At 45.8% G+C, this 13,510-nt stretch overlaps 2 protein-coding genes and 1 pseudogene across 25 annotated transcripts in view; 1 reads left to right on the top strand and 2 right to left on the bottom strand.

The window, feature by feature from the left end:
- LOC110257722 (uncharacterized) overlaps nucleotides 1-13,510 on the top strand; it is a 476,707-nt gene that overhangs the window by 44,086 nt on the left and 419,111 nt on the right. For 11 of the 24 annotated variants that reach the window (XR_014835843.1, XR_014835839.1, XR_014835840.1 and 8 more), the window contains 2 exons: nucleotides 8,202-8,346; nucleotides 12,257-12,480. The gene's annotated coding sequence lies outside the window, so the exon portion shown is untranslated. Of the gene's footprint in view, nucleotides 1-4,376; nucleotides 4,530-5,411; nucleotides 5,532-8,201; nucleotides 8,347-12,256; nucleotides 12,481-13,510 lie in introns of all 24 variants that reach the window. The other 13 variants (XR_014835845.1, XR_014835844.1, XM_085008771.1 and 10 more) reach the window with 4 other exon arrangements.
- LOC110257844 (melanoma-associated antigen B5-like) lies at nucleotides 446-2,404 on the bottom strand (annotated as a pseudogene).
- LOC100513448 (melanoma-associated antigen B4-like) lies at nucleotides 4,765-7,825 on the bottom strand. The gene is made up of 2 exons (XM_021080125.2): nucleotides 7,762-7,825; nucleotides 4,765-6,413 (listed from the first exon to the last, which is right to left on the bottom strand). The coding sequence occupies exon 2, from the start codon at nucleotides 6,351-6,353 to the stop codon at nucleotides 5,301-5,303; it is 1,053 nt and encodes a 350-aa protein (XP_020935784.1). The 5' UTR covers nucleotides 6,354-6,413; nucleotides 7,762-7,825; the 3' UTR covers nucleotides 4,765-5,300.

The following is a 13,510-nucleotide window of genomic DNA, read 5'->3' as shown; positions in this document are numbered from 1 at the left end:
CTCTCACCTGGAATGCCTTCCTTCTCACCCATTCTTTTTACTTTCCTGTAAGTCGTAGAGGGTTTCTTCCTTATATGAGTGTAGCTCCAAGCTACTAAAGTTGTATGGGCATAGGCTGGGTCTTTATCTTATCAACACAGTACTAACACAGAGCCTTTTAAAGAGCAGATGCACAGTTGAATTTTGGGAAATAAGAAAGTAAGAGGTCTAATTTACCAGCATTTAATACTTCCTGCATTCTTTAATAAGCTAAGCATATTGATGTATAAATCATTTAATTTTGTAAAACAAAAGACTGAAAGGATTAAGAAAAATCAAGGTTCAACATGTTTTTTTATTATGTTTTCATTTCATTGTCCCCACCATTTTATTGTGGGATTCTTTCCCATTTCCACCAAAAATCCCTATTGTGATGTCAGATTTTCTTATCTGGATGATAAAAGTCTCAGATTTCAATAGAGGTGAGAGAATCTGGGGGACATGGAACATGCCTGGAAGTGATAGTATGGCCAGGCCTGACTGCAGCTCTGGCTTGAGCTCTCTCTTCCTCATCTTGCAGAGCTTCCTCATATTGCAATGAGAAGGCACTGGGGACAGTGTCATTGACCTTTGCCAAAAATTCCAAGACCTTCATTTTGCTGGTTTCCATGTGGGCTTTTGGACCCCACAGGAACTCATAGCGTGGAGGATCACTGTTGATTCAGCCTCGACTAAATCTTTGTTGATGAGCTTCCTTGGCTCCCCATAGATGGAGTGCTTCCTTCCTGCATATACTTGCATCTTATTTAGGAATTTCAAGATGTCTTCCTCAGTGGCATAGGTGCCCTTCCTGAAGGTCACACCTAAGACTGTCATCAAGAGACCAGTCTTGGGTAGCCCCCTGCCAGCACTCACCCTCCCATTGTTGGAGAGTTTCAGTTTGCTGACAAGGTCATATGAGTGAATAGTTGTGTTGTCTTCCTTAAAGTCAACTGCAAAGACAGCCTCAATGCATTCAGAGGCTCTCTTGAGAATCTCAGCAAATCGGTCATGGTACTTTTGGTCAATAATTTTCAGCATGTCCTCCTTCATAATGTGCTGCTTCATTTTATATTTGTACAGAAGGAACTGCTCCAACAAACCCACCTTCCTAGTTAAAGTATCACTGCATGTGCTCTCAGTGGAAGGTAAGAGTTTAGAGGAACATGGATGTTTCTCATCTTGGCTGTTATTATCTTCAACAGATCCTGTGCCAAAAGAACTTGCAGTCAAGGTAGTAGATGGTGCTTTCAAAGACCCCTGGCAAGTACTCTTTGACTCAGTAGCTGATGAGCTTTGGGGATTATCTTCCAAAACAGGAGAAGAAGAGAAGAACTCTTCTCTTATTGCATTGGCCTAAATTCTCCTCTGACTCTGGTAGTCATTTCAGATCTGCTGGTGTTTCTCACAGCTACGGAACTTACTCTTCTGACCCCGAGGCATGATGACTGTGGTCAGGGACAAGGGTCTGGAGTGTGAGTAGGAGGGCAGGTGATAAGGGCCCACTGAATGAGGAAGGTTGAGAGAGTGTGGGGCTTCACCTTGGTTATAAGGAAGGCTATATTTGTAGTTCTCCCTAAGGGCACTGATCTAAATACCCACAGGGCTCCTGTTCTCCTAATCAGTCTATCCCTTGGGAAACCTGTTGAAGGAAATTAGTGATCTTTAGGTTGCATCCTGTCACCTCTGCCTCAGGCATACTGGGGGGTAACAGCAGGGCTGGTAGTCTTCTACATTGAGGAGTCTCTTATTTCACACTCAAGACCATCATTCAACTGGTGGCAGGTCATAGAACCTATTCCCTCTGCTGTTCTAAGGTTGATATCACAAACCTCCCTGGGATCTATGAGAAGGAAGTGAAGGGGGCCCTCAGCTTATCACTCCTGTTCTGGTGCCCCCAGTGCTGACTGCTCAGTAGGGAGCTTTCTGCCCTGGCCTCTTTGGAGTCCTCATTTCTCATTAAAGGTCTTTACTTTAGCTCCACATAGGGCCTGGTATCCCCACCCCTTTCATTGAATGTTGGCTGCACCTTCAAACTAAAAACATCACCTTCCATAGACCTGATATAAATAAGTATTGGTAGGGCTTCAGCTTGGTAGCCCTGTTCTGGGTCGGCTATAACCAGGAACAGAGCCAGATTTGTTATCACTTTTATTTAGTGGTAGGTGATTCTCAGTTCTTGGTTTGATCCCTGTCATTGCCTGGAGTTCCTCCCTCCCTTGCCCTTAGGCATGCCCTTTATGCTAGAACCAGCACCACCCTGAGACCTTTAGGAGAAAGGAAGGATCTCCTCATCTGACCATCCCTGTCCTTGGTCTTCTGAGACTGAAAATAAGGAATGAATTCTATAGTTACGGGATGTGGGATGTGTGCTTACCTTAGTCATCAGGGTATTCACCTGGCCTCTTGAAAAACCTGGAAATCATCCCACTGCTGGCCCTAGGCCACACCCCTTAGGCTATGTCCCTTGCCCCTTTGTGACACCTTAGGAGGAAGTGAGTATGTCAAATCATGTCAATAATGGCCAGGTATCCCAGGGTTGCTAGCAAGGCAGGGTTCTGTGTGGTCCTCTCAGAGTTCTAGCAGTGAGGGTTCCATGTATCCTCACTCAGCATTCTCACCTTGACTCCTGGCAGGGCTTGGGACTCCTTTCTTTGCTTACCTAAGTACTCTTCCCTCAGACCAAGGTCCTCACTCCCTGAGATGCCAGAGAGGGAATGTCTGAGGATGCCACATGATGCTACTCCTACCTATGTCCATCCAGGGATTCAGGCTCCATGGGGCCTACTCTGTTGAGGGTAGAGTGTGCCATACTCCTGACCTAGGTACCTCACTTTAACCCCTGAAGGGTCCTGGGTTTCCTTTTTCTTACAACTTACGGTTACCCATGTAGACAAAAGCTCTTATGTCCACGAAACCCCTGAAAGTGAGTGAGAGGATACTCAGTTTGGCAGCGCTGCCTTGGCCTTCTAAGTCTGCAAGCAGACACAGGCCCAACTCTCTGTGACTTTGGTTATTACATGATATTTGTCTCTTCAGTCCTCATTCATCAGCATTTTCACCTTGGTTCCTATCTCTTCTAAGAAAGGCTTCTTGGGAAATGCCACACCCTTTAAAACTCTTAGTCTCCCTATGACAAACCTTGCAGAGAATGGGTTGAATCCCAGTAGAGATATGAGTTGGGAAAACTACAGCCAAGGAGGGGCCTCAGTACGGGTGTTGTGCTGTCAGAGAAAACACTGGTCTTTTCCTTCTCTTCACTGGCTAGACATAACCTCTTAGACAACCTCAATTCTAATAGATTTGCTTTTTTACGGGGAAGAGGCTGAACTCCTATTTCATGAGCCCTTAATCTTTTAATATTTACAGACATTTCCTCTGTAGGTAATGATATTGTTACCAAATGCTATCTTTTTCTTTCTTTAATCAAACCTCACTTTTATTTTTGTATTTTTATTACTTATTCCTGAGGCCTTATATCCCAAAATCATGTTTGGAGTTTGAGGTCCTGCTTTTTAACACCTGAAATACATTTTATAGTAGTGAGTAGGAAAATGAAGTGATAACAAGGTTGACCTAAGACTGGGAGGAGTGGCACAGTGTGGGTTATAGAGGAATTCAGAGCCAGGGTCCACTCAAGCTCCCATCACTTACTAGCCTTGAATTTGAGAATATTCCAGCTTATCTGCAAAATGAGTCTGATGAAGTCTGTAGTGTAGGAGCACATATATGTGCAGTGTATGTAAACCACCTGGCATATTTTGAGGCACAGTTTGGTACTTTTAATTAATAGCAGTTATTACTAAGATGATTTTGGCCCTAGATGATAACAACCTTCACCAAATTTTTATTTAAAGCCTACATTAGAAAATATAAAATTCCAGGGATTTCCCTTCGTGGCTCAGCAGTTAACAAACCTGACTGGGATCCATGAGGATGCAGGTTCAATCCCTGGCTTTGCTCAGTGTGTTAAGGATCCAGTGTTGCTGTGAGCTGTGGTGTAGGCTGGCAGCTGTAGCTCTGATTCAACCCCTAGCCTGGGAACTTCCATATGCTATGAGTGTGGCTTTAAAATTAAAACAAAACTAATTAAAAGGCCCTTTTAAGAAAGCAAGCTCTGGCTCCCTCAGAGAAAACAGAGAGTCCAGTGGCTTCTTGGCATCTCTCTGCAAAGAAGTATCACTCTTCTCAGAAACTCTCTGCACATCTTATGCCTAAAACATCTAGTTTGAATGTTCACTTTCCCTGGGACAAATGCACAGGGCAAATGCACAGGACCCCTTCCATTCACTAGGTGGAGATTTGCTATCGTATTTCCATACCCCAAAATAACTGTGAAGATTTGCTTTCCACTTCAGGGTTACTCTCTCAACTCTGAGAACCACCCATCTGAGGATCTGGCCCTTTTTATCACTCCGATAGCTTCATCTAGCCAACCATACATCCTGGTTGAAAATTACTTCCCACCGAGGAATTGGCACTTTCCCGAGACCCAACAATACCTTCAGCAGGTAACATACACTAGGGTGTTCTCATTTGCAAGTTCCTCTTCCACCCTCCCCACCTATGTAACTTGTCATTCATTTATTTCTTAGAGTGTATCTCAATGTTTTCTTTCATGATAGCTACTGGTAGACTCTAAAAATTCTATGGGAAGTGGGTTGGTCTTCATTTTCTTAACAACCTCGGTATTATTGAGAGCCTACTAAAGAGAAGATGGGCAATTAATCTGAGAGAAAAAAGAAGGAATGAACAAGACGTCTAATTTATTATGTTTAATTTTTCATACAGTTTAAATAAGCTAAGCAAACATAAATATTTATTATTTAATTTTATAAGAAAAGAGCCCAGAGAAGGCAAACTAAGAACTAATCAGCATTTACTACTGTTTCACTGTTTGGTGATCCCAAATATTATCCCGTGGGATGCTTTCACATTTCATGAAAAAACTTTATCCAATACATGTTAACTTGTTATGCTGTGCTATAGCAAAAGGAATATATTGAGGGAATATCATTTCTTTATAAATAACAAACTTATAATGTTAAAACTGAAAAGTAATAAAGAAGATATCCATGACATTAAACAACTTGAATTATGAAGAAAAATACACCTCAGTAAAAGGAACACATTTGAAAAGAAAAAAACCCTTATAAGATACTCATGTACAACAGGGAAAAAAAAATTTTGGTTTTTATTCCCTGGGCCAGGACTACTCTGTACTACTTAGAAGGCTGACTGCTCTCCTCAAACACAAAGTGAGCAAACTGCCCCCAGCCTCCCTAGATGTGGGTGGAGCTGCGGGACTTGGCCCTGGAAGGTGCCCTGGCCTCAGCAAGAGCTGTAGCCTTGGCCTCGGCTCTCACTCCTGCTCTCTCCTCCTCATCTTTCAGAGCCTCCTCATACAGGTTTGGGAAGGCACTGGGGACGGTATCATTGATCTTGGCCAGAACCTCCAGCACTTTCATCTTGGTGGTTTCAGCGTGGGCTCTCGGGCCCCACAGGAACTCATGGTGAGGAGGATCACTGTGGGGCACCTGGCGGTACTTGAGGTACTTCTGCTGCACCAGATCTTTGGTGATGAGCCTCCTGGGCTCCCCAAAGATCAGGTGCCTCCTCCCAGCATAGACCCCCAACGTGTTGAGGAATTCCCAGACCTCCTCCTCGGTGGCACGGTTGCCCTTCATGAAGATCACGCCCAGGAGCGTCATCAGCAGACCAGACCTGGGCAGCCCCCTCTCATCACTCTGGCCCCCGTGGCCCCCGTCGCTGGGGAGGCTCAGCTTGCTGACGAGGGTGTAGGTGTGATTGCTGCGGTTGACTTCCTTCAGCTCAAGGCCAAAGATCAGCTCCATGCGCTCAGAGGCTCTGCGGAGGATCTCAGGGAAGTGCTCCTTGTACTTCTTGTTGATGATCTTCAGCAGGGCTGTCTGCATGATGGGCTCCTTCATCTTGTACTTCTCCAGCAGGAATTGCACCAGCATGCTGGCCTTCCTGGTCAGGGGATCTTTGCGAGTGCTCTGAGTGGAGGGGGCTGCCTGGGAGGCGCTGGCACCATTCTCATCTTGGCTCTGGGCACCTGCTTCAGCTCCTGGGCGTGAAACCCCCGCTTCAGGAGAGCTAGGGGCTGGGCCTGCCTGAGGCCGCTGGCGAGTGCCAGCAGCAGGGGAGCTCGGGGGAGCACCCTGAGAGACAGAAGAGGGGGAGGAGGGGGACTCTTCTTCTGCTGCTGCAGCGGCAGGAGCGGCCTCGGCACCCTTGAGACTCTGGGTCTCGCCCCGGGTCTGGTGGCGTTTCACCCGGGCACAGCACTTACTCTTCTGCCTCCGAGGCATGATGACACAGGTCAGGGACAGCAGGCGGGAGCGTGGACAGGGGACAGGTGATGAAGGCACCTGGAGGAGGGACAAGAGATGCTGTGAGCACCTTCAGCGGGGACGTTCCTCCCTGGCTTGAACCAAGGCCGCCTCTGCAGGGTCCTTGAGGGCCCCACAGGGCTCCTGTCCTCCGGCCCAGCCTGTCCCCTGACACCCCTGTGGAGGAAGTTAAAGTGAGCCTTGGGCTTCGGGCTGCCAAGCCTACCCGAGTGTCACTGGGGTGACAGTGGGGCTGCCAGGGGAGGGAGGTCCTCTCAGTTCACATTCACCTGGTGGCAAGACTCCACCACCACCCCCCGCTCCCCGCTGCTCTGAAGTTGACAGTGCCACCTTCCAAGTTACCCAGGAGGAGCAAAGGAGGGAGCCCTTCAGCCCACCACTGAGGGGTTGCGGGGCCCTCCCTTCTGCCCTCTGGTGGCTGCACCTTCAGAACAAAGTTCTAACCTCCCTTAGACGCGATAGAGGAAATGCTGGGACCTCTCAGCCTGAGAGTCCTCTCTTGGGAGCTTAAAGGGCTGACGGGAGAGACGGGCCATGTTCTCCCTCGTCCCTTCTTTTTCGGGTGGGTGACTGCCTTACTCCTCCCTCTGGGTCCTCCCTGGACCGCCTTGAGCTGAGGCCTCGCTGCTCACACCGACACCAGCCCCCACCTGCCACTCGCGAGGAGGTGACCGCGGAGCCCCATCGGCCAGTCTGACACCAAGGTCAAGTTTGCGGCAGAGGCCCCACTGGTCCTCACTCAGGCTCTTAGGTTGACTCTCGGGAGCGCATGAGACCGCTCCCTCTGCGGGCCTGCACCGCCCCTCTCCGGACAGTGGCCCTCACTTCTTCTCTGTGTTTGACAGGGACGAAGGGGCTGCCAATGGGGGCGCGGGTCTGAGGTGCGCCTGCTACGGGGAGGATGGTCCGCAGGCCTGCGGGTCCTCACCCCACTCTTCCCTTGACCTGCAAGCCCTCCCCTGCTGCCCTGCTGCCAGCCTCTTAGGCCCAGGCCCCCTCCTCCCCGAGTCACCAGCCTGCGAAGTGAGGGAGCCCCTGAGTCTTCAGACCTGCCCAGACCCGCATGGCCCCGGGTCTGGGCTGTGGAGGCCCTCGGTCCCCACGAGGGTGCCGTCCTGCACCCCGTAGGGCCTGGGGCTCTGCCTCTACTCAGCTGAGCCCAGGTCCGCCAGCCTCAGAGCAAGGCCCTGCTTCCTGAGACCCCGCGGGGAAGAGAAGGACTTTGGGCCTAGCAGCCCCGTTGGGGCCTCCTGGGCCGAGGGCAGGGGTGGGACGGGCAGGGGCCGTGTGGCTACCCCTTTTCGGGGAAAGGGCCTTGCGGGTGTCAGGGCGGGTCCCCGCGCTTCGAACTCAGGTCCCCTCACACCTTGACACCTGACGAGACGCGAGACTCCTCCCGCTGCTCAGCCTCAACGGCAGTCCTCAAAAATGGCGCGCCCCCTGCGTGCTTAGGGGGACGTCACTTCCAGTCACGTGCCTCTGGGCTCCAGGAGGACAGCAGGGGCGGGACCTGGGTGGGTGGGGTTCCTGGGGAGGGTGCTGCAGGGCCGGCATGGGGACCTGCCATGGCCTCTTCTCAGGGCCTGGGCCCATCCTGATGAGCTGAGTCACCTGGGCTCGGCGCCATGGGTCTCTTTCCCTCAGAACCCCCAGTAGGAGGTATTTGGCAAGCAGGGGGCGGGGGGTGCTCAGCCGAACAGCCATTTCTGGGCCGCCCAAGACTGACAGTGAGGGCTCTTTGGGGCCCCCTCCTCTGTGGTGGGTGCTCCTCTCAATCCTGTCTCAGGGTTTTCCCTTGACTCCCAGTAGGTGCTGGGCTCCCTCTCGTCTGCTGACCCGAGACCGAGGCTGCACATCAGAGACATCACTTCCCTGAGCCGCCGGGTGTGAAGTGCAGGTCCACCTCATTTGGGCGCTTCTGCTTGGAGCCTCCCAGAGGTGGCTGCTGCAGGTAAGATGAGCTGAGGGTGAAGGAGGAGAGATTTTCTCCTGTGGTGTGGAGCCCCTCAGTTCTCACTCGGGGTCTTCAGGTGGACTGCTGTTGGGGCCTGGGATTCCTTCATTCTCTGCCATCAATACATCCCTGCCCACAAAGTCCAAGAGGAGTTAGTGAAGGGGCTCTTTAGGTTGACACTTGTCACTGCAGTCTCTCTCTTTGCATCAAGGTCATTGCCCAAAGGTTCCTAAATACTTTTCTTTTACTTTTCTTTTTTCTTTTTTTTTTTAGATATAACATCTTATTTTATTTACATATAGATAAAAATCAAACAACATATCTTCATGTGTACGTGTAAAATCATAGAGGGAGTGTAGAGAGTGATTTAGAGAAAATTCAGGGTGGTGGTTACCCTGGGAGAGTGCAGGGGAGGAAGAGTAATGAGATGGATGCCATGGGGGAGGAGCACGAATGTTTCTACTTCTTAAGCCAGAGGTTGGTACCTAGGTATCTCTCTTATTCTCTTTTTTTTTCTTTTGTAATTTTATTTTTATTTTTTTTTACAGAGTAAAATACATATATTTAAACACAGTTACATTCACACAGATTATTATATCATGGATCTTAAGAAACAAATTAAGTGACTCCCTCTGGAGAAGTGGGATGGAAAATATGCTGAGACAAATAGGAAATTTATTCTATACTTTATCCCATTTTGTATGGCTTTCATCTTTACTATTCAGTATTATCTATTACATTTCAATTTTTCTTTAAAAATTAGCTTTATATTAAAATTGTGTATATTATGCAACTAAAATTTATAAAGAAAGCCTTATATACCATTAAATGTTTTATATAGCATAGTAAAAAGAATAACTTAACTAAATAACAAAAATAATGCACCCTCTGAAAATAAGTAAAATATAAAATGCATAAATTGGTTAATAAAACAGTGTAACTATATAAATATATCCTCACAATTTGTTACATCTTATTGATTCTTCAATATAGGCATTACACCATTCTAGGTGATGTGATAAACAAGACATTACAGACCTTCCATTGTACCATGGAGAGAAATGGTTATTAATAATACAATTGTAGAACTGTATTATTTAATTGTACAGTGGCATTATTTAATTATAATTATCATAAGTTCTTTGATGGAGAGGAAATCAGAATCAGATCTAAGAAGACTTCAGCATTACAAGAATGATGTCAAATGACCCCCTTCATGGTGGATTATGCACTTATTTACTATGAGATTCCTTGTTTGTGTATCAATTGTAGATTTTTGGTTTGCAGTTATTCTGAAGTTTTGATATAAGAGTCTATATGTATGTGAGATTGTTTTAAGTTGTTGTTCTCTTAATTGCAAGTTCATCTCCAGTGTCCTGCATTTGTACCCACCTCTTCTCATGATTTCTGATTTTGGTGGTATAATTGTGCATGGATGATTTCGTATCTTTACTGTATATATACTTTTACTAGTGAGCCTTGTCATTTGTGGAATTGTTGTTGCCTGTTGCTGTCTTTTCTTTCCTGCCTAGAGAAGTTTCTTTAGTATTTGTTGTAGGGCTGGTTTAGTGTTGCTGAATTCTCTCAGCTTTTGCTTATCTGTAATGCTTTTGATTTCTCCTTCAAATCTGAATGAGAGCCTTGCTGGGTAGAGTCATCTTGGTTGGAGGATTTTTCCTTTCATCACGTTAAGTATATCATGCCATTCCCTTCTGGCCTGCAGAGTTTCTGCTGAAAAATCTGCCAATAACCTTATTGGGGTTCCCTTGTATGTTACTTGTTTCTTTTCCCTAGCTGCTTTCAAGATTTTCTCTTTGTCTTTAATTTTGGTCAGTTTGATCAATATGTGTCTTGGTGTATTCCTCCTTGGGTTTATTTTATATGGTACTCGTTGTGCTTCCTGGACTTGAGTGAGTGGTTCCTTTCCCATGTTAGGGAAGTTTTTGGCTATTATCTCTTGGAATATTTTTTTCTGTCCCCTTCTCTCTCTCTTCTCCTTCTGGCAGCCCTATAATACGGATGTTGACGTGTTTAACGTTGTCCCAGAGTTCTCTGAGACTCTCTTCATTTGCTTTCAATCTTTTTTCTCTTTTCTGTTCTGCATCCGTAATTTCCACTCATCTGTCTTCCACCTCACTTATACATTCTTCTGCCTCCTGTATTCTGCTATTAGCTGCTTCTAGTGAATTTTTTATTTCAGTTATTGTATTTTGCATCTCTTTTTGTTTCAGTTTTATAGCTTGTATCTCTTTGGTTAGTGTTTCCTGTAAGTTATCCATCTTTGCCTCCAGTTTATTTCCAATGTCTTGCATCATCTTCAGCATTGACAGTCTAAAGTCTTTTTCCTGGAGGCTGAGAATCTCATTGCTTAGCTGACTTTCTGGGGTTTTTCCTTTCTCCCTCATCTGAGTTATAGTTCTCTGTCTTTTCATTTTTATAGGTTCTTGGTGTGGTGACCTTTTTCCAGATAATACAGTTGTAGCCTCTCTCACTTCTGGTGTCTGCCCCCCTTGTGGCTGAAGTGGGTATGGGGGGCTTGCTGTAGGCTTCCTGGTGGGAGGGGCTGATGCCTGCCCACTGGTAGGTGGAGCTGATTCTTATCCCTCTGGTGGTGAGGCTTTGTCTCTGGATGGGATTAGAGGCAGCTATGTGCCTGAGGGTTCTTTAGGTAGCCTGTTTGCTGAGGGGTGGGGCTGTGATCCCACCTGGACTGTTGTTTGCCCTGGGGCTTCTCAGCACTGACTGATGGATGGGGCCATATTTTCCCAAAATGGCCTCCTCCAGAGAAAGTCAACTGCTGAATATTCCCAAGAGCTTTGCCTTCAATGTCCTTCCCTCACAACAAGCCACATTGACCCCTGTTTTCTCAGAATGTCCTCCAAGAACTGCAGTCAGGTTTGACCCAGATTCCCTTGGAGACTTTGCTTTGCCCTGGGACCCAGTGCATGAGAAAGTCTGTGTGCACCTTTTAAGAATGGGGTCTCCGTTTCCCCCAGTCCTGTGGAGCTCCTGAGCACAAGCCCCACTGGCCTTCAATGCCAGATGCTCCAGGGGCTCTTTCTCCCAGTGCCAGATCCCCACACGTGAGGGTTTGATGTGGGGCTCAGAACTCTCACTCCTGTAGGTGAGTCTCTGTGAACCAGTTAGTTTTCCGTCTGTGGAGCTTCCCACCCTGGAGGTATGGTGTTGTTTATAATGTGAAATTGCCCCTCCTACCTCTTGATGTGGCCTCCTCTTCTTTCTTCTGGAGTAGGGTATCTTTTTTAAGGTTTCCGGTCCATTTGGGTGGGGATTGCTCAGCCTTTAGTTGTGAATTTTGTTGTTTTTAGGAGAGAAGTTGAGGTCCAGTCCAGTCCTTCTATTCTGCCATCATAATCCTTTTTCCCCTAGATATTTTTCTGTCCTTTTGTACAATTACTGTGATGCTTGCTTTTCTATTTTGGTCCATGCCTGAGAGTCTGTCGAGATGATTATTTAAAAAAGGCAGTTGTCATCCACTAACAAAGCGTCAGATTGTTAAAAAGATGGCCTCTGAACCATACTGCCGCATCTATCCCAACCTTTCATGCCAGCCTGATGTTACCCCATGGTCCTGGCCTGTGGGCTTTGAAATACTGTTTCATGTTCCTTCAGTGAAGCAGTAGCAATTCATCGTCCCAGGACCCACTGGAAGGATCAAGGGCTGAACTGTCAATTCTTTTTCTAGCTGATCCTGTCATATTCCTTTCTGGTAGGCCACACCTCTCTGTCAGTTTCCTGACATGAACCCCACATGGTTGAACACTGGTTCTAGTTCATTGGAAATGTATTGCCCTTCAGGGATTGTTTAGTTTTGTGTTGATTTATTTTTTCAACTATTGATGAACTAAAATTGATACACTTTTTTTTTTCTTTATTTTGGCCTCAGCATGGCCTAAGGAAGTTCCTGATCCAAGGATCAAACCCTCACCACAGCTTCAGCAAAGCTGGATCCTTAACCTCCTGTGTCACATGGGAACTTCCTGTGTTGTTCCAACCTACAGCTGTGCCAATGCTGGATACTTTAACCTACTGCCCCGGACTGATTATTGAACCCACACCTCTACAGTGACCTGAGCTGCCGCATTCAGATTCTTATCCCACCGCAACATGGTAGGAACTCCTCCTGTGTTGTTCCTTTTGTTAATACTTTGTCTTTTTTCCTTCTTCAATTTTTCCATGTTTGAATTTGGGTGCAGAAAAGAGCAGCCCATATTTGATTGTCATCTCAGTTGCTATGGGCAAATCACTAAATCTGCAAATTAATTTTGGTGAATACATATTCTTATAATATCTTTTCTTCATGTATACATATACTCTTCTATTTGAGACTTCTTTTTGGTAAGTCTCTTAGGAAATTCATATTGTTGTCTCCATAAAGATTATATACATTTTTCTTTTGAGGTATGTTTTTTATATTGTTGCTTTTGTCTGTGGTATATTTCCCATTACATGGTCTAAGTAATTGTTGGTATTTCAGGCCAGTCTTAATTTTGCTCTGATGATCCTATTTATACCAGTTTTCTATGGTTCCTTTTCTTATATGTTTGAATATTTTCTGTGCCTATTCCCTCAGATTTTTATTAGAGGATCAAATTATTACCATTATTATCTTTTGATTTTCATTATTCTTGACTCTTATTTATTTGGTATTCTTGTTTATTGCTCTATCCTGGCTATGTATTCATGTCCAGATTTTTTTTTCTAGGTTTTAAACTAATAGACTTTTTTAAAGAACTGTTTTGAAATTACAGGAAATCGATACATAGTACAGAGTTCCCATACAGTCACTCTCTTCCTCCTTTTGGTTTCTTCTATTATTAATATATTGTATTGGTTCAATGGGTACAAGTTCGTTTTTTACAACCGGTGAACCAATATTGATACATTATTACTAATATTGTCCATTGTTTACTGTATATTCCACTTTTTGTGTTTCACTGTTCTATAGTGGTTGACAAATACATAACATCATCTGCTCACCAACACGGCATCATACACAACAGTTTCACTGCCCTAAAAATCTTCTGTGCTCCACCTGTCCATCCTTTAAAACCTTACTTTGAGCCCCTGCCAACTACTTAACTTTTTAACTCTCTCTGTAATTTGGCCCTTTCAAAAATATAATATTGATGGAATCATA

This window comes from Sus scrofa, chromosome X (assembly GCF_054392235.1).
Source record: "Sus scrofa isolate SSC_HxYL_T2T_F1_AM1 chromosome X, Sscrofa_HxYL_maternal_Yorkshire_Landrace_v2.0, whole genome shotgun sequence".
Classification (NCBI taxonomy): domain Eukaryota; kingdom Metazoa; phylum Chordata; class Mammalia; order Artiodactyla; family Suidae; genus Sus; species Sus scrofa.
Note: the sequence above shows the minus strand (reverse complement) of the source record. Positions and strands in the feature narration are given on the sequence as shown.